Source organism: Serinus canaria, chromosome Z (genome assembly GCF_022539315.1).
Source record: "Serinus canaria isolate serCan28SL12 chromosome Z, serCan2020, whole genome shotgun sequence".
Classification (NCBI taxonomy): domain Eukaryota; kingdom Metazoa; phylum Chordata; class Aves; order Passeriformes; family Fringillidae; genus Serinus; species Serinus canaria.
Window position 1 is genome coordinate 66,427,542 of NC_066343.1, and position 21,866 is coordinate 66,449,407.

Consider the following 21,866-nt stretch of genomic DNA (forward strand, 5'->3'; position numbering starts at 1 on the left):
AGCGTCAGCAGGAGAGCACATCTTGGGAAATGACCTTATGTAGGTTATCATGAACCATAAACTACAGGCCCAAGTTTAGGGCTGTAAGGACCCTAAAGACCAAGAAGCTTCAATGTGGACCTTCTGCAGATTGATTCATGTGACAGGCAGGCACCTGTCCCATCATCCTGGATGTGCAGAGATTCCATTCCATTCCCTTTATCTGCTTTTATACCCTTTGTAATCACCTCACCCAAGCCATCAAGACTCTACAATATTCCCACGTGCAGCATCAGTCCAGACTCCTCTGGGTGACCACTGGAGCTGACTGACTGCCTTTGCCTGGCACAGAAACCTGGGACTGATGCCCTGGCATGGATTCCATTTATAGCAATGTGCTGACACTGCACCTTTTTGTGCTGGAGGCCAGGCTCGCCACAGGGTCCATGTCTGACAGCTCCCACCAGCTGCTGGAACCCAAACACATCCTGCATTCCCACCTCAGCTCCAGGCCAGGCTTACCTTCTGCAGGCAGAAGATGCGTTTGACAAGGCCTGTGGTGGTCCAGGTGTTGTTCAGTGTCACGGTGAAGTTGCCATAGACCTGCTCCTGCTCTGGCCAATACTGCTCACACTTGATCTGTCAACAGAAGTGAGATCTCTGGGCGCAGGAGAACTCACATAGAGAGCATTGCGGGGGTGCAGCACTGGTCCCTGCCCCCACTGACAGCTGCACTGGGAGCACAGCAGATGTGGAGGCCTGGCCTCTGGCAATGCCCAAGCTGAGCATGGGCTGAGTGGTTTTCTCTACCTTGTTCTGCTCCACTAAGCCCGTCAGCATCACAATGACTGAGGTCTTCTCCTGCCAGATCATGTGCCAGAAATCCTCCAGTGTCCCAGGCAAGGGACCTTGGGAAGGAAGAGGAGAGCCCTGTGCAAGTGTCCAAGCCATGGGCACATTTTTTGACATTGCCAGGCTTTCCTCTGCCTGAACACAGAGGTACAGCCAGCAGACATCAGGACCTGAAGGGGGTGCTGGCCACATCAGCTTTATCACCATATTAGAAATTAGGACAAGGAGAAGGGAGAGAAGATAAACCCATGTCAGGGATTCACTGCTGCTTTAGGGGCTCTTGCCTGCACACTCTTCAGATGACTATCAGCTGGTCCCACATTTAGGGTCCTATTTTCCAAGGAGCATTTCTGCAGCTCTACAGGAAGCCAAGACCTCCTCATTGCATGCTGCACAGAGCAGACAAACCCATCCAGGCTTTGCACTGCTGGGGGGGAGACTGTATACGAGTGCACTGGGTGCAGATACGCCAGGCATTTGCAGGATTGTCCCTGTCATGCCAGCTGCCAAAGGGAACAAACTAGGCTTGTGAGTGGAAGGACCATGACCTCATACGGGGCAGTGCAGACACCATCTCCAGCTGCTGCCAAGCTACCACTGAGACTTTCCATGCCCTGTAGCACCTGTAACAACTGTTCAGAGAGAGCTGAACAAGCCCAGAGACCCTGGAGATACAGGGACTTGGAGTGAGCCACTCACAGCTCCCTGGCGAATGAGTGGCTCACTCATTCACCCAGTTCCCCATTTCCCAGATTGCTCAGGCTAGTGAATGGCATCTCCTGTGGAGGAGGTTTGGGAGCACCTACCTTGAGCTGCAATGAAGAAGCGTGGACTTCGGTAGGTCTGCAGGGGAGAAAGTCAAACAGCTCTGATCACATGAGTTAAATGTTTAACAGGGAATGAAATAAAGGATCCATGCCCTAAGCACCAAAGCCCAGAACTCTCAGCATAGTGTGTCCCACAGCACCTCTCCTGGCCAGCACAGACAGTGGGTACCCAGGGGCTGCATCTCAGTTCCTGTCCCTTCACATGGGTCCCATTTTGTTAGAGGTGAGAACTGTACACAAATCCAGAGTTCTCCAGGCAGCTCAGAGAGGATTCAGGGGAATCAACATCCCAAGATCTACCAGCTTAAGGGCAAAAATGCCAGACCTCATGGCCCCCCTGTGTGAGCAGGACTGTCCTCCTGCCAGGCACCTTTCCTACCCTTCCCAGGGAAAAAATTCCTCACTACCTACATCCACATAGCTGGCATTGATGTAGCCATTCCCGGTGTCAGAGGGCTGCAGCACCACACGGCAGTGATCATCTGAAAGAGAGGTGAGGTGGGCTGATGCTTTAGGGCAGCAACAAAGAGACTGATTAAGAGGGAATGTGTAAATTATTAAAGTCTGTGATTGTCTGTTGTCTCCCCAGCAGCACCCGAGGCCTCAGGACATGTTCAGGGTTAAAGAACAGCTGATGAGACAAAGGCTGACATGGCACAGCAGGAAGTGCAATGGAGTTTTAAGGAAGATTATGAAATGACCAAATGTACACACCATGTGGGGGCCAGAGGAGCTTTAAAGTTGGGAAGAAATTGGGTCACTCCTTCCACTTGCCCACAAATACCTGCCTCTGGAGGGGACATGGCAATGTTCAGCAATGACTAGCACCAGGAACAGGAATATGATGTTTGATTAAGTTTGCAGGAAGATTTGAAGAGCAGAACAAGGATACTCCAACTGTATATAAAAGAGTGGGGCCAGAAATGTCTCTGGGTTTCAGTGGCCATGGAGGATGAGATGAGTAGCTCAATATTTCTGAAGTGCTGGAGGGACACCTACACCAGCCCAGCATCCTGTGCTACCCCAGCCAGCTCCAAAAGCCTGAGCCAGTCCCTGGAGAGCTCTGCTTACATGGGATGATGCTCTTGTAGCGGTTCTTGTTTTGATTACAGAGCTCCTTGCCAGCATTGCAGGGGTGCAACAAAGTGGAAGACAATTTCTGCAGAGGAAGAAAACAAGCCCAGTCAGTACTGGGATATTTTCTGGGGCTGCGGCCACGGCCGATTGTATCACACATCCAGGGAAGTGCTGAGGAGTGGGCAGTGCAGCCAGGTGGGAAAGCAAAGCTAAACCAGACCTGATATTCTCTAAGAAGCCCAGCACCATGCCTGTTGACTGATTCATCATCTGTCTGTTCTGCCTCTATTTCTTCCCTCTTAAACATCTTCAGAGCCTCCAGCAGTTCCTCCACTGGGATTTGTGTGTTTGGCTTGCATACATCTGCAGAGACCACAAGGACAGGACTTCAGCATCCAGCTGGTGCTAAACTGGCCAGTCCTGGAACTCTGCAGCTGGGACTGAAATGGCATGGCAGTAGCCAGAACTTCTCCAAACCTTAGACTGTCCCTCCCCACACAAGTGCCTTCTCCTGGGAGGAGTCCCTTTCCCTGTGCCAGCCAGCTCTGACCACCTTGTTCCTGCAAAGAACTTGCGGAGCTGCAATCATCCTGCCTGTTCTTTTAACAGACAGCCTGTTCAGACAAGGCACACAGGGCCCTTGCTCATACTGCACCTTTTTGACATCCTCTCAGGGGTATAGTGCTGTTGTTCTCCGAGCCTCTTGAACTGTTGCGCTTTAGCCTGCAAAACAGCAAGTCAGGTGCACAGACCAGCAGAAAAGAGAGACAGAGGAGAAGCTGTTGCCCATCTAACCACCCTGCCTCATCTAGGGCTCCACTTGGACACTCCCTGTCACTGCAAGGTGCTGAATGCCTCATAGAGGGCAAGAGAGGTGAGCCACATACTGACCTGAAGACCACAAAAAGCAGCAAAATCCCCAGTGCCAGGAATGCAACAGTCAGTGCTACTGCCATAACCACAGACTTGCTGACCAGCAGAGATGATGACTCCTGCCCTGCAAGCAGCACAGCCCAGGCTCAGGCTCCTGCACAGCCTGTACCAAGCATTGGGACATCCCACAGGCACATGGAGAGAAAAGCAACTTTCCTTGTCTTCCACCCTAGGCTTTGCATTAGAGAAAAGCTGAGCTGGGGCAGAAGAAGCAGGTGCTTGCCTAATGTGATACCTTCCGTTGTGGAACCTGTGTCCCTGAAGACCCCAAGCACTGCCAAGTGAGGTATCCACACTGAAGGGTTGCAAATACAGCAGGGGATTACTGGGATTGGACTAAATATGTGGTGATGGCAGGGATGATGTGCAATTTCCAGTGGTCATTGGGACCCCACCAACCCAACAGTCCGGAGGATGTCCAGAGCCCATCTACCACAGATAGTCTCAAAATATAGAGAACTTCTATGAACACCAAAGTATGACAATATTTCACCTCATCTGCCCTGGGCCAGCTCGTTTGCAGGGAAGTGGCCAGGCTGGCAAAAGGGAACAGGCAGGAGAGAGGCTTGGGCACGAGGAGCAAGGTGGCACTTACCAAGAGAGAAGCTGTAGCAGACACAGGTGAACTTCTCTGCCTGTTGGAGGAGACAGGAGGGAGAGCTCAGGCCACTCCTGCAGCACTGGCCTAGCTGGAGGCAAAGGTTCCCCCGCAGGGCCAGCGAGTGAGCCGGCTGTGGCCCGGGAGCCCAGGAACACCACGGTGCCGGGGCATGGGCCAGGAGCATGGCCTCAGAGGCAGCCCAGAGGCAGCGTGGGCCCAGCCCCGGCCGGCAGCAGCCGCAGAGAGCGTGAGCCCCCGGATGATACCTGCGGGCCGAGGCGGACGAGGCGCAGAAGGGCCGTGTAGTCGCGGCCCGGGCTGAGGGCAGCGTTGTGCAGGCCCTGCCCGCGGCTCCCGTCGCCCAGCACGAAGTCCGTGGGGGCGCTGAGGTTGAGGACAGCGGCCAGGTACACGCTGGCATTGGAGAGCCGTGCCTGCCCCGAGCAGATGCTCTCGATCAGCGAGGCGTTGTGCGTCGCGGCCACGATCAGCTGGTGCTCCCTGCGGGCCCAAAGGCAGTGGCACAGGGCACGGGGCCACGGAAGGGAGGCGTCTGCAGGCAGCGCCGGCGTGGGGAGAGCCACGGCGGGGCTGCAGAGGCGCGGGGCTGCGCTCACCTGGCGGCCTCAGAGCCACGGGCCATGGGGAGCAGGGGGAGCACGGCCGTCCCTTGCGAGGGGGCGATGTCGCGGGCACTGCGGCAGCTGATGGTCTGGGGGTACGGGGTATCTGCAGGGGAACAGCGGGGAATGAGCATCGGCAGGGCCGGGCGAGCAGCAGGGACGGCCTCGGGCAGCGCAGGCCGCCGAGCAGGGCTCGCCTGTGCCCGGGCTCCCGGCCCGGCCCCCCAGCAAAGCTCACCGGAGCTGCTGTTGCTGTGAAACTCCCTCATCAGCGCAGCCCCGGCTCCAGCAGCCGTCAGTCCCTGGATCATCACGGCGTAGCTGCTGCCAGGGCTGTGCTCCGGCAGCCGGTGCTCGGTGACGGAGCCACTGAGGCGCAGCCGCTCGGTCTCCAGCACGCCGCTGTCCCCTGCGTTCCTGGCTGTGATGTTCAGCTGCGGACAGGAGACGCAGCTGGGACGCAGCAGCTCCCAGCTGGCCGCTGGGAAGGTGCCCGCAGCTGGCAACGTCCCTGCCGGCCTGCCCTTCCCTGTGCCTGCCCCCTGTGCCTGGGCAAGGCTCCGGAGAGGAACGGGCGGGAGCCTCAGCCCCACGCGGGGAGCTCAAAACAGAGGAGAATAGTGGAGGAATTTGGAGCCAACATTAAGGATGTATGAGCAGCAACGTCTGTGAGCAAAGGGCTGGGCCTCTGAGAAGGGAGGAGGGATGTACTCCTGATATTTTCTGAAAAATCCTTTCCTTATTATTTTTTCTCCTGAGAAGCTGAGAGGCCTCAGGAACAAAATATAAACAATTTTTATCTCCTGCTGTGGAAAGCAACAGGTGGATCTGTGACTGGTCTCATGTGGTTGTTTGTAATTAATGGCCAATCAAAGTCTGAACTGTCACGGTCAGTCACAAGTCTTTGTTATCACTCTTTTTCTATTCTTAGCTAGCCTTCTGATGAACTCCTTTCTTCTATTTTCTTAGTATAGTTTTATTATAATATATATCATAAAATGATAAACCAAGCCTTCTGAAACATGGAGTCATTATTCTCATCTCTTCCCTCATCCTGGTGTTCCCTCTGTGAACACCACCACAGAGGGCGGCTGCTCATTTGAAGGGCTGTAGATATATGTACTGTGCCCGAGGACAGGTCTGGCAGCATCAGAGGCACTGTGGTGACATGCTCCACAAGAGAAGCCCTGAGCTTCTCAATCCTCCTGTATTCCCTCATGGCTGTCCCTTGCCCACAGTTCCCAGTGTGCCTGCACAGAGCTCCAGGCCATGAGGTGAGGGTCTGCCCTGGTCCCTGGTACCTGGTATCCAATGATCTCCCCATTGCAGGAGGGCAGTGCGCTCCACCTGAGAGAGCCCCTGTTGGGATCCAGCCACAGCTGCTCTGGTTTGTCCGGCACTGCAAGCACAGACCATGGGGTCACACACAGGGCCATGGGCAGGGGCTGAGGCTGCAGGAAGCTGCAGCAGCTCCTGGCCAAGGGACAGGATGCAAAGGGGCTCTCTATGAAGGGTTTGTCCCCTGCCAAGGCTGCGTGTGCTGCAGCAGTGGAAGCACAACAGTGTGGGGTGGAGTGGGACAATGAGAAGGGGCTGTGCCCTGCTCAGGGCTCTCACAGCCCTACCCCAGAGGGCTCTCCAGAGGACCCAAGCAGCTCTGATCCCAGGCACATCCCTGCATGGAGCAAATGATCAGACTGAGCTGACAGGTGAGGAGAACATCTATCCACCCTGTGACACATCTCTGGACTGTTCCTTGTCTCTGATATTTCTGTGCACTTACCTGTTTCCTTTGTTGTGAAGAACCATGAGAACAGGGTTGTGTTGGGGGGCAAGTCGAAGGTGACTCTGTACTCAGTGAAGGGCTGCAAAGGGGAGCAGGTGAATGTTCCCTCCTGGCCATGTAACATCTGCTCTACATTCACCTCCTCAGCCTCACAGGGAGGGGAGGGAGGTGCTTCCAGCCGGCACATGGCCCTCATGCCCTGGCAGGCATTGGGGAACCTGCAGGTCCATTTCAGTTTGATGCTGGTGCTGGAAATCTCAAAGGTCTCATGGTCAACCTGGAGCACTTCTGTGAAGGAAAGTTTACCAGAAGGTCACTTGATTCCCTTCCACTCCCAGCCATGCAAGGATGCTGCAGTCAGACAGCTTCGACATCTCATAACCCGACATAGTGGGAGGGAAAGGGAGAGACTGCAGGTGATCACTGCAGCCCTCTGAAAGGGGAGCAGGAAGAGTTTTCAGTCATAGGGCATTAGGAAACTGAATGTCAGCCAATGGGTGAATTTCTCCAGTGGCAGAAGTGCTCCTGTTCATTCAAATATCAGGACATCCTGGGAAAACAGAGGGAAGCCAGGAGGGTGTCCCCAGCTGGGCTATATCACAGCTCACAGGGAGCAGCAAAGGGATTTTGCCTGCTTTAAACATTCTGAGCTATGTGGATGCAGCCATCCTTTGGTGCCATGGGAGAGCACAACAGGAGACATTTCCTCCTGGCCTGGAAGCAGGAGCGGCTTCCACAGCCTGCATCCTCACAGACCTTCCCATGCTGTCCCCCCCTCAGAGATGTTCTCAGGATCTCCCCCTGCAAAGGATTACCCTGCTCCAGGTCCCTCCCTTACCGATGCACTCCACACTGGACTGAATGGGGACCCAGGCACCTCTGGAGTCTCTTCCAAGCCAAAATTCTTTGTAAACATGTGTCCCATAAACCTCATACTGGAATTGAGTCTGACACTGGATTTCAGTGAAGGGTGGCTGGAAACCCTCAGGGCAGCTCAGCATCACTTTCTCATCCTTCTTATAATTTGTCTTGTCTGGTGCCAGTGTGAGTCTGGAGTCCCGCTGGGGCATTTGGCACGTTTCTGTCAGAGGTGAAAGTGGCTGTTAGATGGGCTAGACATGATGAGATGATGAAGTGGTGGGAGAAAAATCCCCAGCAACCCCTCCAGGCAATGAAGGGAGAGGGAAGGTGACACATCCATCTGCTGGGATGAGACCAGAGGGCAAGCCTTGTTGGGAAGGGGCTTTCCTGATGCATGGAAATTGTGAAGGATCACTCATCCAGGAACTAGCCCCATTCCCACTTGTGTCCATGGGCACCATATTCCCTCCTCCAAAGCCCAGAGCAGGGACATTCCCAGCACAATCACCCCTGCGCCAGGGGATTCCCTCCAGCCTCTCATCCAGGTCTGTCACCCAGCCCAGCCCAGGTGGCACTTGCTGGGCCATGGCACCACCACTCCTGCTGGCATGCAGGGCCCTTCAGCCATGGCTCATCCCTGCCACAGGGATCAGCCAGGTCCCTGTTACACTTGGGGGCTCCCTGTTCTCACTCACTCTGTGCCTTGGCTGCTCTCCTCCTGCCCCACACCCCTGGGCAGGGGGACAGGGGCTGAGCAGTGCCTTCTGCATTCACATCTCCCTCTTTAACAATGCCCCTGCCCCTTTCTCCTGACACAACCCTTCCTTCTTCTCATCACCTCCTCACCAAATTCACCATGCTCCAGGCTCAGTGGGCAGTAGCTGAGCAGCTGGTCCCAGCAGTTTGTCCAATGCTGCAGGGGGGAGGCTTTGTGGCAATGATTCCTACAGAGAAGGATGCTGGCTTCTGGAAGGAGCCCTTGCCTGTTCAAGCCTCTAGAGGAAGGTTTGTGCGGCCTGAAGGGGTTTAAAATACAACCTGCCTTCTCCCAAAGGGGCACATGTGGGTCTCACAAGGTCCAGACCAACTTTGGCACAAAGGGAAATGCTGTGACAAGGCACTTGTGCTGAGGCTTTGTTCTCAAACAGCCCTGATGGCAGAAGACCAGAGATGCCCAGCTGAGTACCACAACCAGCAGCTTTGTCCCCCTGCCACCCCAGCCTGGTTGGATGGAAAGGGAGAGACTGAAGGTGGTCACTGCAGCCCTCTGAATGGGGAGCAGGAGAAGTTTTGGGCCATGGGGCACTAGGAAACAGAATCTCAACCCTTCGGTGAATTTCTCCAGTGGCAGAAGTGCTCCTGTTCCTTCAAACATCAGGACATCCTGGGAAAAACAGAGGGAAGCCAGGAGGGTGTGTCCCCAGCTGGGCTACATCACAGCTCACAGGGAGCAGCATAGGGATCTTGCCTGCTTTAGACATTCTGAGCTATGTGGCTGCAGCCATCCTTTGGTGCTGTGGGAGAGCAAAACAGGAGACATTTCCCCCTGGCCTGGAAGCAGGAGCTGCGTCCACAGCCTCCATCCTCACAGTGCTGTGGTCAGGGAAAAACCCTGACCTTCCCATGCTGACCCCCTTCAGAGATGTTCTCAGGATCTCCCCCTGCAAAGGATTACCCTACTCCAGGTCCCTCTCTTACCAGTGCACTTCAGACTGGACTGAATGGGGATCCAGGCACCTCTTGAATCTCTTCCAAGCCAAAATTCTTTGTAAACATGTGTCGCGTTATCCTCATACTGGAATTGAGTCTGACATTGGATTTCAATGAAGGGTGGCTGGAAACCTTCAGGGCAGCTCAGTGTCACTTTCTCGTTCTTCTTATAATTTATGTTGTCTGGTGCTAGCTGGAGTCTGGAGTCCCGCCGGGGGTTTTGGCACGTTTCTGTCAGAGGTGAAAGTGGCTGTTAGGTGGGCTAGAGATGATGAGATGATTAAGTGGGTATGGGTGGTGGGAAGGCAATCCCAGGAACCCCTCCAGGCAATGAAGGGAGAGGGAAGGTGACACATCCATCTGCTGGGATGTGACCAGAGGGCAAGTCTTCTTGAGAAGGGGCTTTCCTCGAGCTTGTAAAGTATGAAGAATCTCTCATGAATGAGCCTGCCCCTATCCACCCAATTCTCTCTGTGGACACTCCTATCCACCTCCCACATCCCAAAGCAGGGAGATTCCCATCCTATCTCTCCCTGTGCATTTCTCCTGAGCTCTGCCATGTACTGCCGTGCCCCCAGTGAGCACAGCTCTGTCTCTGCCAGGGACAGCTCTGCATCTCCATCCCCTCATGTATGCATTGCTCCTCACCCAGGTCCATCCAATACAGGCTCCTGTCCCAGTGCCAAGGGCTGAGCCAGCCCTGCATCATCAGGGCTCCTTTCATTCCCCTCTACTCCAACCCCTGCAGCTGCAGGAGGTGTCCACCAAGTCCCTTATCTATGGGCCAGCAGGGAAACAAGCAGACCTGTGCATTCCAGGGTGCAGCTGGAGGCACAGCAAAGATAATGGAACTTCCATGGGCACCTGGGTGGCAGCCTCGGATCCTGCCCCTGGCCTGGGCACCCGGGAGCCCCAGATTTGGCCTGCTCAGGAACCCCTGCAGGAGATTTCAGCTTGCCCAGCTGGTTCTGCCTGGTCTGTTGTCTCCTGGCTGCGTTGTCCTCTTTGCACAGGCAACAGAGCCCCAGGGAGGGTGAGGGTAGAATGGACACAAGGGCAAGCTGCTGCAGCCTCACTTACCCATACACAGGACATCCTCCTCAATGCGTGTCCAGGCACCTGTGCTGCTCCTGGCCCACCAAGCATCCACATAGGCTGGTTTTCCAGAACTCACTCTCTGGATTTCCTTTGTACATTTGACCTTGGTGAAGGAGGGCTCAAGGCCTTTGGGGCAGATCAGTGTCAGTTCTCTATTCTGTGGGTACTCAGTTTTGTTCTCCAAAAACTGAAGTCTTGTGTCCCACTGAGGTTTTGGGCATTTTGCTGTCAGGGAGAAAATATGAGAGTCCTTCTCAGTGAGGGAATGCTCAGGCAGGAGAGGGAACAAGGCTTTTCCATGATGAACTGTGGTTAATGTCAGCATTCCACACCATGAGGAAACCCAAGGACCCCCAAGAGTAGCAAAAGAACATGTGCATGGGCAAGGAGGTGATACAAGACACTGGAAGAGAGATGAAAAGTGAGGGGCAGGATCCCCTCCAACTTCCCTGTGACATACAACTTAGGAATAGACTGGGAGATGCAGGGATAGAGAAAACCTGTCCCACACTGAAGGCTTCTAGCCCTCTCCACCTTGGAGACTGCTCCCAACTGGGATCTGACTGAGCTGTGCCCAAGGTGTCTCAGAGATACAGCAGGATGTCCAGGTCCCCTCCACAGTGTGAAGTGCACGTAAGAAGGGGAGACTGACTGCTTCACAATTTACCTGTGGTGCAGCTCAGTTTCTCTGCCAACCTCTGCCATTTTCCTGACATGTCCAACACCTCCCAAGCATCCTTCCCGTCTGCACATCTGATCATAGCGAGGGGAGGAGCGTTGTTCTTTAAGCAGCTCAGTGTCACCTCTACATTGACCCTGTAAAATCTCTGCTTTGGCCTAAACTGGAGCTGTGAGTCCCACTGGGCTGCTGACATTTTTCTGCACAGAGGAGAGGAGAAGGAGCTCATGTAAGCAGGATGGGAAGTGGTCTGCTGAGATATCTCTTGCTGTGATTTGGACAGGACACATCTCCTTTGGTTACCACATTCAACTGTGGATCCCTCTCTTGCAGCCTAGAACAGAGTTATTGGTGGCAGCAGACCCAAGAGCAGTCCCATCCATGCCTACAACAGTCTTGCAGGCTCCACTTAGGAAAGGCCGGGCAGGGACTGAATTCCTTCCCAGTCTTCACACAGAGTTCCATTCCCTCCCACCACCTTGGCCATACACCCAGAAATTCTTGGAAGGCACAGGGCTTACAGTAGCCCCCAGGGCAGGGAGCATTGTTCCTGCCTTTGAACCTCTCCCAGGAGCACAGACCCCAGCAGGTGCCTACAGCAAGGTGCTGAGACAAAAAGAGCCTTGTCACTGCCAGGACATGGGGAAAAGCCAAGGCATCCAGGTCTGCACTGTCATCTGTGTGACCAGGTCACAGAGGGTCTGCCACCAGCTCAGGTGGCTGGGTCAGGGTGGTGCAGGGCTGTGCTTACCCTTGCAGGTGGGACAAGGATCATTGCACAGGATCTGGGTCTCTCTGGAAACGCATTGAATCTACAGGACAGATGGTGCAAACTCCCCAGCACAGCTGAGCTGCACCACTTTGTTCAAGGCATAGTTGCTCCTCCATGGATCAAACCGCAGTTTGGGGTCCCAGTTGGAGGGAAGTTTACATTTTCCTGTGTGTAAAGGCCAGGAGGCAGAGCCTGAGGGTCACTGGGCTGCAGCAGCATCCATGAGGATGAGGGAGTTCCATCCAGAGGGGTGCCAGTGCCTCTCTCTTCAGAGGGGTGACAGAGATGGCACCTCCCAGGATGAGCCCCATCCCCCAGATGCTTATCCCTCCCCACACCCTCTGGAGCAGTGCAGGAGGGTTATCCACAGGGTTATCCTGCCCACCTGCTGCTGTGGAGACACCTCAGCCAGAGGGGTCCAGCAGCCTTGGAAATGCTGCTCTCTCCCACAAATACAGGGGCTGTGGGAGTGCACCAGACTCTGCTGGCACCACTCATTGGCATTCCTTTCATTCTGCTGGACACAATCTGCTCACACCCACAGGCACACTTGTTTGCAGCAAAATCCCACTTGAGCTGCTACTTTGCTTTTGGTCTGGATGTTATGCTTGTTATTTCCTCTGCTCTATCCCTCTCACAATTATCTGCTGGCTCCTAGGAGCAGCTACCTCCCATCCCATATCCCTGCTATCCTCACCCAAGACAAGTGAACACCCCTTCATCTGAGTGGGCTGAAGGGGCTTAGAGCATGTAGGTATTTCACCGGCTGCACGTTTGGTTGTGTTTTGCACCATGCAGATTGGGCAATTGATTGAAGTAAATCTTCATATTTGTTTTCATTAAATTCTAGACAGGCATGCTGGTGCCTCTCTGCATGGATCTGCATTTGGGTCTCTACCCTCTGACCAGACCCCACTTTTCACAGAACAACTGTAACTCTCTGAGAGTGTTCCTCCACCTTACAAATTTAGCTGTAGCTGTCCAAACTTTGTCCAATGTTACCAGGGTGCAGTCAGGCAGGCACAGAGAGTTTGCACTGCTTCCTACAACACCCAAGTGGCATCAGGACTCCCCAGGAAATCAGGAGTGCTCTGCAGACCTCATGCAGTAATGGACCACAACAGCTGCACCCCCTCAGGCAGAATGAAACCCCTGACAAATAAGTGGGGAAAAAAATAGCCCTAGACTGGCAAATTGAGCTTCAAGTATTTCAGTCAGGTGAGCGCTAGTCATGAAAGCATTTCTTGTGTTTTAATTTGTATTTCAGGGCCTTAAATGTGCCTCTAGGATGATTATTCACTGACGGGTATTCTTTGATCCTAGAGGTACCACAGAAATGTGAACAAAGTTGCTTGAAAAGAGTCATGTGAGGCTTGGCCTGAAGCAAGAAGCAGTTTGAGGGGATGGAAACTCTGCAGTGGAGGTAGCCTTGGGAGCTGAGTGGGTCGTGAATGCTCATGAGCTTGTCTGGCCTCTCCCACATGGCCATACTCTTGACTTCAGTGCGAGGGGGCCTCACTATTTATCCTTCTGTACCACACCGCCTGCTAGTTGTGAGACCTCCCACAGCACTCAAAACCTACTGGCAGCATCACACTTGGCAAGCTGCCTGGCTGTAAACCAGGAGGAAAAGAAAAAATTTCCTCTGCAGGCACTCTGCTGACACAGGTGCTGATTTCAAGAGGTAACTAGGACTGGGTCTTTCAACAATCATGGAAGCTCTGCTGGCAAGGGTGATTGCAGCTGCAGAACAGAGCTCTGCCTTACTTGCAGCTCTCGCTAAGCCTTTTCATAGAGCAAAGCTCTTGCTGCTGAAATAACTGCAAATGAACCTCTCTAGACTTGCCAGGCTTCCTTGCAGGGGCCGGGGTAAGGTGAAAAAGCCACACCTTATGTTTGCTGCTTTAGAGGTGCAATATAAAGCAGACTTACTGTAGCAAAGATGAGAGCTAGTCTTTGTTTAAAGTTTGTAACTTTTCCTTTTACTAAAAGGTGCTACTTCTGCATAACTGAAATGAGGCATATTTAGTGTTATGCTAATTATTGTTTTCAGGCACCTAGGACTCATTCAGTTTTTCATAAAAGCATAGAAAAGCTTGGGCTGGAAGGTTCCCAACAAAGATCACTTAGTTCTAGCCCTTCTGTCATGCACAGGGACACCTTCCACTATACCAGGTTGTCCAAAGCCATCCACAGTCTGGCCTGGAACACTTTCAGGCATGGGGGAATCACAGCTTCACTGGGCATCCTGTGCCAGTGCATCTCAAAATACTGACTGCAACACTTTGAGTGTTGCAGCTAACTCCTCCCCCACGGAGTGGTCCATCCATCAAATCCACACCTTCCCAGTTTGGAGACAAGGATGTCATGAAGGACAGTGTCGAATGCCTTGCACAAGTCTAGGTGGATGATGTCAGTCACTCCTCCCTTATCCACAAATGCTGTGCCAACAAATTACTCAAATACGATTTGATCTTTTGAAGCCATCACAAGTAATTTCCATGTGCCTCAGAATAATTTCCAGCAGGAACTGCCCCATTATCTTGCCCAGCACCAAAGGGAGACTGACTGGCCTGTAGTTCCCTGGGTCCCCCTCACTTCCCCTTTCTAAAAAGGGGGTTGTGCTTCTCCTTTTACACTCAGTGGGAGCTTTACTGGAAGTTGCTGGCGACAACTTCTCAGCTGTGATGGATAGTGTCTTTGCCACTTCCTCTACCCTCAGGACCCACACATGCATCTGATCAGGTCCCATGGATTAGTGCACCTTCAGGTGCCTCAGACAGTCTCAAACCTCGTCTTTTCTTACATTAGGATGGTCTTCATTCTGCCAGCCCCTTCTTTTGACCCCTGGAACTCAGGTTAGTTTTCCTTGGTGCCTTATGGGTACAAGAAAATAGGTGCTGTGTAAGACTCCTGGGCTGGAAGCAGGTGTGAAGGGAGTGAATGAAACTGTGAACTGAGCTGGCATAACAGCCACACATTTCTGACTAGGTGTCCACCTTCACCAGGACTCCAGCCAATCATTTCTCTTAGACCTGGGCATTTATCAGATTTAATCCTTTGCAGGAACATCAGCCTCTTCTCTGTTGTCTTTGTTTCAAACAAAAAGGCCTCCACAGATGTGCAGACTTGATCCAGGGTTTCCTCAGTGTTCCTGTCAGTGTCTGCTGAGCTGGAAGGGTGGGATGCTGCTGGGACACTGCATGGATTCCAGCACAGCCTCAGGCAAGGGTAGGCACGTGAAATGTGCTTCTGCAAAGACCACACGTGTGCCAGCAGTGTGTTTGCCCTTTGGACACAAAGACTACACAGGAGAGCAGTCCTACAGGCAAACCCTCGTGCTCCCTCCTTGCTTCTTCTCTGCCCACAGGGCCCCTTGCAAGCACCAGAGTCATTCCTGTCCTCTGTGACTCATCCTTTCCTTCCCAAGCTCTCTGAGCTGTGTTTGATGCCATGTGCTTGCTAAGGGGAGCTAAGAAAAGCAGCCACAGTTTCCACAGAGAAAACCACTGTTTTTCCAGTTGCATTGTAAGCCATGGAGAACAAATCATGGGTCTTACAGCATCTCTCTGAATTTGGGAAGGGAGGTGATCATTTGGCCCCACTTTTAAAATTCCTTCCAGGTTCCCCTGTGCCCTTTGCCCTGCCAGATGTGCCCCTGTTGTGCTCAGGGGCAGACAGAGGCTGATACAGCACCCATGTCCAAGCTTGGCACAGACCATGCTGGGCAGAGCCCAAGGGCTGGGTGGGAGAGATCAGAAAAGGCAGGCAGAGCCCACAGCTCATTCCCATACTCAAAGAATCCAGTGACTGGAGAGTACCACTACAGGGGAATGCACCATCTAGAGAAATTATCCTGGGAGTTAACAGTGTCTGACAGAGGGATGAGTATGGCAAAAAAAAATCTTGTTTGCCTTGCAGAGGGGCAGTGTATACCAACAGGGCAGCCTGAGGGACTGCCAAAGCCTATCTACCTCGTGCACACAGAGCACCCTGCCAGCAGTGCCCAAACATCACACCCCCTCCAGGGCTTGCCTCCTGCCCACATTCCTACTGCTGCAGAGGAGCTGAACCCCCTGCCACAGCACTGACACCATCTGTATCCAGGCATCTACAGCTGCTCAGAGTCTCTCCTTGTGGCATTTCTGATGATTGAGGGTAAAGCCTAGAAAGCTCTGCAAATAAGTGGGGAAAAAAATAGCCCTAGACTGGCAAATTGAGCTTCAAGTATTTCAGTCAGGTGAGCGCTAGTCATGAAAGCATTTCTTGTGTTTTAATTTGTATTTCAGGGCCTTAAATGTGCCTCTAGGATGATTATTCACTGACGGGTATTCTTTGATCCTAGAGGTACCACAGAAATGTGAACAAAGTTGCTTGAAAAGAGTCATGTGAGGCTTGGCCTGAAGCAAGAAGCAGTTTGAGGGGATGGAAACTCTGCAGTGGAGGTAGCCTTGGGAGCTGAGTGGGTCGTGAATGCTCATGAGCTTGTCTGGCCTCTCCCACATGGCCATACTCTTGACTTCAGTGCGAGGGGGCCTCACTATTTATCCTTCTGTACCACACCGCCTGCTAGTTGTGAGACCTCCCACAGCACTCAAACCTACTGGCAGCATCACACTTGGCAAGCTGCCTGGCTGGAAACCAGGAGGAAAAGAAAAATTTTCCTCTGCAGGCACTCTGCTGACACAGGTGCTGATTTCAAGAGGTAACTAGGACTGGGTCTTTCAACAATCATGGAAGCTCTGCTGGCAAGGGTGATTGCAGCTGCAGAACAGAGCTCTGCCTTACTTGCAGCTCTCGCTAAGCCTTTTCATAGAGCAAAGCTCTTGCTGCTGAAATAACTGCAAATGAACCTCTCTAGACTTGCCAGGCTTCCTTGCAGGGGCCGGGGTAAGGTGAAAAAGCCACACCTTATGTTTGCTGCTTTAGAGGTGCAATATAAAGCAGACTTACTGTAGCAAAGATGAGAGCTAGTCTTTGTTTAAAGTTTGTAACTTTTCCTTTTACTAAAAGGTGCTACTTCTGCATAACTGAAATGAGGCATATTTAGTGTTATGCTAATTATTGTTTTCAGGCACCTAGGACTCATTCAGTTTTTCATAAAAGCATAGAAAAGCTTGGGCTGGAAGGTTCCCAACAAAGATCACTTAGTTCTAGCCCTTCTGTCATGCACAGGGACACCTTCCACTATACCAGGTTGTCCAAAGCCATCCACAGTCTGGCCTGGAACACTTTCAGGCATGGGGGAATCACAGCTTCACTGGGCATCCTGTGCCAGTGCATCTCAAAATACTGACTGCAACACTTTGAGTGTTGCAGCTAACTCCTCCCCCACGGAGTGGTCCATCCATCAAATCCACACCTTCCCAGTTTGGAGACAAGGATGTCATGAAGGACAGTGTCGAATGCCTTGCACAAGTCTAGGTGGATGATGTCAGTCACTCCTCCCTTATCCACAAATGCTGTGCCAACAAATTACTCAAATACGATTTGATCTTTTGAAGCCATCACAAGTAATTTCCATGTGCCTCAGAATAATTTCCAGCAGGAACTGCCCCATTATCTTGCCCAGCACCAAAGGGAGACTGACTGGCCTGTAGTTCCCTGGGTCCCCCTCACTTCCCCTTTCTAAAAAGGGGGTTGTGCTTCTCCTTTTACACTCAGTGGGAGCTTTACTGGAAGTTGCTGGCGACAACTTCTCAGCTGTGATGGATAGTGTCTTTGCCACTTCCTCTACCCTCAGGACCCACACATGCATCTGATCAGGTCCCATGGATTAGTGCACCTTCAGGTGCCTCAGACAGTCTCAAACCTCGTCTTTTCTTACATTAGGATGGTCTTCATTCTGCCAGCCCCTTCTTTTGACCCCTGGAACTCAGGTTAGTTTTCCTTGGTGCCTTATGGGTACAAGAAAATAGGTGCTGTGTAAGACTCCTGGGCTGGAAGCAGGTGTGAAGGGAGTGAATGAAACTGTGAACTGAGCTGGCATAACAGCCACACATTTCTGACTAGGTGTCCACCTTCACCAGGACTCCAGCCAATCATTTCTCTTAGACCTGGGCATTTATCAGATTTAATCCTTTGCAGGAACATCAGCCTCTTCTCTGTTGTCTTTGTTTCAAACAAAAAGGCCTCCACAGATGTGCAGACTTGATCCAGGGTTTCCTCAGTGTTCCTGTCAGTGTCTGCTGAGCTGGAAGGGTGGGATGCTGCTGGGACACTGCATGGATTCCAGCACAGCCTCAGGCAAGGGTAGGCACGTGAAATGTGCTTCTGCAAAGACCACACGTGTGCCAGCAGTGTGTTTGCCCTTTGGACACAAAGACTACACAGGAGAGCAGTCCTACAGGCAAACCCTCGTGCTCCCTCCTTGCTTCTTCTCTGCCCACAGGGCCCCTTGCAAGCACCAGAGTAATTCCTGTCCTCTGTGACTCATCCTTTCCTTCCCAAGCTCTCTGAGCTGTGTTTGATGCCATGTGCTTGCTAAGGGGAGCTAAGAAAAGCAGCCACAGTTTCCACAGAGAAAACCACTGTTTTTCCAGTTGCATTGTAAGCCATGGAGAACAAATCATGGGTCTTACAGCATCTCTCTGAATTTGGGAAGGGAGGTGATCATTTGGCCCCACTTTTAAAATTCCTTCCAGGTTCCCCTGTGCCCTTTGCCCTGCCAGATGTGCCCCTGTTGTGCTCAGGGGCAGACAGAGGCTGATACAGCACCCATGTCCAAGCTTGGCACAGACCATGCTGGGCAGAGCCCAAGGGCTGGGTGGGAGAGATCAGAAAAGGCAGGCAGAGCCCACAGCTCATTCCCATACTCAAAGAATCCAGTGACTGGAGAGTACCACTACAGGGGAATGCACCATCTAGAGAAATTATCCTGGGAGTTAACAGTGTCTGACAGAGGGATGAGTATGGCAAAAAAAAATCTTGTTTGCCTTGCAGAGGGGCAGTGTATACCAACAGGGCAGCCTGAGGGACTGCCAAAGCCTATCTACCTCGTGCACACAGAGCACCCTGCCAGCAGTGCCCAAACATCACACCCCCTCCAGGGCTTGCCTCCTGCCCACATTCCTACTGCTGCAGAGGAGCTGAACCCCCTGCCACAGCACTGACACCATCTGTATCCAGGCATCTACAGCTGCTCAGAGTCTCTCCTTGTGGCATTTCTGATGATTGAGGGTAAAGCCTAGAAAGCTCTGCTTCCCTGCAGATTGGGGAAGAGAAGGCACTTTCAGTCCATGCCTGCTTTCGACTCAAGAACATTGTTGAGATTACAATCCAGCTCAGCCTCACCTCTCCAAGCCTGTGTGGCATGTGATTATCACTTGAGGCTAATCAGGAGAAACCAGTCCATGGCTGCCTGGATGCAGTCGGGATGCACGGGCTGGGAGGGACACCTCTGTCCTCACGCTCCTTACACCCCTTTCCAAGTCATTCCATAGAAATTGCTGTAGGAAAAGGGCACCTAGGAGCAAAGAAGCCTGTGCTTTAACCCAGGGTGAGTTTTTGTGTGCTTTGGAGGTGTCCATGGGAAGCTGTCAAGGAACCTCCACTGGAGAGATGGAACTCCCCACCAGTGCAATGCAGATGGATGTATTTGTGAGGCTGGAACACTAAAGGAGAAAGGAGAGTGCTCAGACAGAAAGGGGAAAAAAACTCTGAGCTTCCAACCTTGTAGGGATTAACAGCAATTGGGAGAGTAATGGAACAGTTCTCAGACTGTTTTTTACCCTGCACATTGGCACGCAGAGAGACGCCCACAAGTCTCTCTCCCCAGCTAGAGGAAGGAGGCTGAGTCAAGTGAAATTTCAGCAAGGAAAATATGGAGTAGATGTGACCAAATAGGCGCCTTTTGTAGTGTGCAATGTGTGCTCACTGTGAAATGGGAAATACTGAATGCCTGAGACAGGAATGGTAACAACAGGTTGGTCTATTTGCCTCCAAAGGCAGATATTTACTGTTTTGGGTTTTTTTCCTAGTTGATGCTATTAAATGAATACTCTCCCCCTCTGATATTGTTTATTACTCTATGAATCTAGAAAGCCTTTTCCAGAAATGTCTGGACTGTCTGTCCCTGCTGCAAGGAGTTATGAGCCTGGCAGGCTAAACAAAGGCCCAGCATGGGCCAGAAGGGGAGGGTCAGGAGAAAAGAGAAACAGCTATGCTGATCATTCAGGACAGGCTCCTGGGTTCAGCCCTTTGCTTAACAGCAGAAGGTGTTCTTTCTTACACTGTATTATCTCACGCACAAAGAAGAAAGGACAAGGTGAAATATAAGAAGCAGTAGGCAAAGTTCAGCCCTTTTGGCAGGGCAGCTCAGCAGCTGAGAGAGGTGACAGCAAAGTGCACTGCAGTCTTGCTGTGTTTGATGCCATGTGCTTGCTGAGAGGAGCGAAGAAAAGCAATCACTCTCAGTGGAGAGTTGTATTGCAAGGCACTGCGAACACAAACATGGGTCTTAGAGCCTCTCTGTGCTCCTGACTACCAACCAAAGCTGCTGAGCAGGTCTTCAAGAGTGATGGAGCAGAGAGACCCTGGGGATGCTCTGCTTGGGAGTCATGGCAGGGAAGGGGGTGGCAAAGCAAGTCACTGAACAAGGGCTGAACAAGGCATTGTGAGAAGAACTGGGAAATGGTGGTGCTTTAACCTGTACTGGTCCACCAAATGCTAAAGGACATCTGACATGTGTCTAAGGACAGGAGGAAAAAATCATGTTTCCTGAATCTGTGCCCTGGTGATGGGAAGTGGAAGCATGGTGGAGCACACAGTTCACCACCTCTAGGGTGCCAAGACCCAGGCACTCCTCTGCAGTACCTCTTAGCACTCATGCTCCCCATAGGATGTACTCTAGGCACAGTTTGGAAGTCGGCTGACACAAACCCTTTCAGATTGGCTATGGCTTAGTTTCAGCTACCATCCTCCCATGCATTGCAGCTGTGCTCCTCATTAGAACCTCTTGTCAGCTGCCACTAGATCACTGCACAGTGTCAAGCAAGGCTGATGAAAAAGGGGTTCGAGCCAGCTTGTATGCCAGACCCTTTAAACAGAAACGTGCCCTAGAAGCTTCCCCACCCACCTTCCAGGTGCACTGTGGCCATAAAGGGAGGAGAGTTTTGTACAGGTATGGCATTTTAGGGAGGAAAAACTCCCTGTGAGAGTAGCACAACAAGACAAAAAGACAATGACACAATGCACCCTGCTCAGTGCACAGTGTCCCCATGATGGGGCGAGCTGAGCAGCAGGGCAAACCGCACGTGCAATCCACATCCTGTGCCTGTGGTTGCACTGCTGCTCACTGCACTGCTCTCTGTGGCACTATGCACAATGGGTTGTACCCTGTCTCTGTCAGGGGATGTGCTCAGGGATCCCGCCCTATTGTCGCCTCTCTCTGTTCAACAGCTTTACCCTGGCCCACTGCCACTGTCAGCCCATTGCACCCTAGCAGGGACGGGAGAGACCCTCCTGCCTCACTCGGGCCATTTTCCTTGTCCTGTCCCTCTGCAAGAGAAGGACCCTGATGCATCAAGTTGGAGCTCAGCAGAGGTGCCAGGATGGGATGAGCCCACATGCTGAGGATGCAGGCAGGGCTGCTCACACTGCTGGGTGTGGCCAGCACATGTTTCTGTCTTGGTTCCTCTTTTCACAAGCACCAAGGTGCAAACTCAGCAATATCATCTGTGTCACGGGCAGCACCAGACTCCTCTGGGGATGGCTGGGTGGCTGAGATCTGCAGAGTGAGACAAGAGTCCACAGGACCCTATTGCATCCCACTGTACATAACACAGACCAATCCTGGTCCTAGTGTGCACCAAACAGGAAAGCCATGATTGCACATGCTGGCATGGGAGAACAGCTTCAGCAGGGATCTGAGCAATGGGAAGGCACTCTGGGCAGGAGAATTCTTCTCTTGCAGTTTTAGCCCTTGTTTTCTGCGTGACAGTGTGCTGTGCTTACACTCTCTGCAACCACACACATTTTCCCTGGAAACAGGCTCCCGTGACACCTCTCACACAGTACAGCCCCTGATGTCACTTCACATCAGCAATTAAAGTTTCTGATCCCATTCCC

General features: G+C 52.4%; 1 protein-coding gene across 16 annotated transcripts in view; it reads right to left on the reverse strand.

The window, feature by feature from the left end:
• Positions 1 to 188: 188 nt before the first annotated feature.
• LOC108963253 (receptor-type tyrosine-protein phosphatase kappa-like) overlaps positions 189 to 21,866 on the reverse strand; it is a 49,894-nt gene continuing 28,216 nt past the window's right edge. For 2 of the 16 annotated variants that reach the window (XM_050987125.1, XM_050987122.1), the window contains exons 2-18: positions 10,330 to 10,572; positions 9,238 to 9,480; positions 7,517 to 7,759; positions 6,676 to 6,966; positions 6,194 to 6,291; positions 5,131 to 5,326; positions 4,887 to 4,998; positions 4,536 to 4,770; positions 4,264 to 4,303; positions 3,627 to 3,732; positions 3,391 to 3,458; positions 2,956 to 3,098; positions 2,730 to 2,817; positions 2,070 to 2,140; positions 1,638 to 1,674; positions 790 to 887; positions 191 to 618 (exon numbers count right to left, since the gene is read on the reverse strand). In XM_050987125.1, the coding sequence (XP_050843082.1) occupies positions 481 to 618; positions 790 to 887; positions 1,638 to 1,674; positions 2,070 to 2,140; positions 2,730 to 2,817; positions 2,956 to 3,098; positions 3,391 to 3,458; positions 3,627 to 3,732; positions 4,264 to 4,303; positions 4,536 to 4,770; positions 4,887 to 4,998; positions 5,131 to 5,326; positions 6,194 to 6,291; positions 6,676 to 6,966; positions 7,517 to 7,759; positions 9,238 to 9,480; positions 10,330 to 10,572 (2,450 nt within the window). In that variant the 3' untranslated portion in view covers positions 191 to 480. Of the gene's footprint in view, positions 619 to 789; positions 888 to 1,637; positions 1,675 to 2,069; positions 2,141 to 2,729; positions 2,818 to 2,955; positions 3,099 to 3,390; positions 3,459 to 3,626; positions 3,733 to 4,263; positions 4,304 to 4,535; positions 4,771 to 4,886; positions 4,999 to 5,130; positions 5,327 to 6,193; positions 6,292 to 6,675; positions 6,967 to 7,516; positions 7,760 to 9,237; positions 9,481 to 10,329; positions 10,573 to 21,866 lie in introns of all 16 variants that reach the window. The other 14 variants (XM_050987124.1, XM_050987133.1, XM_050987135.1 and 11 more) reach the window with 12 other exon arrangements.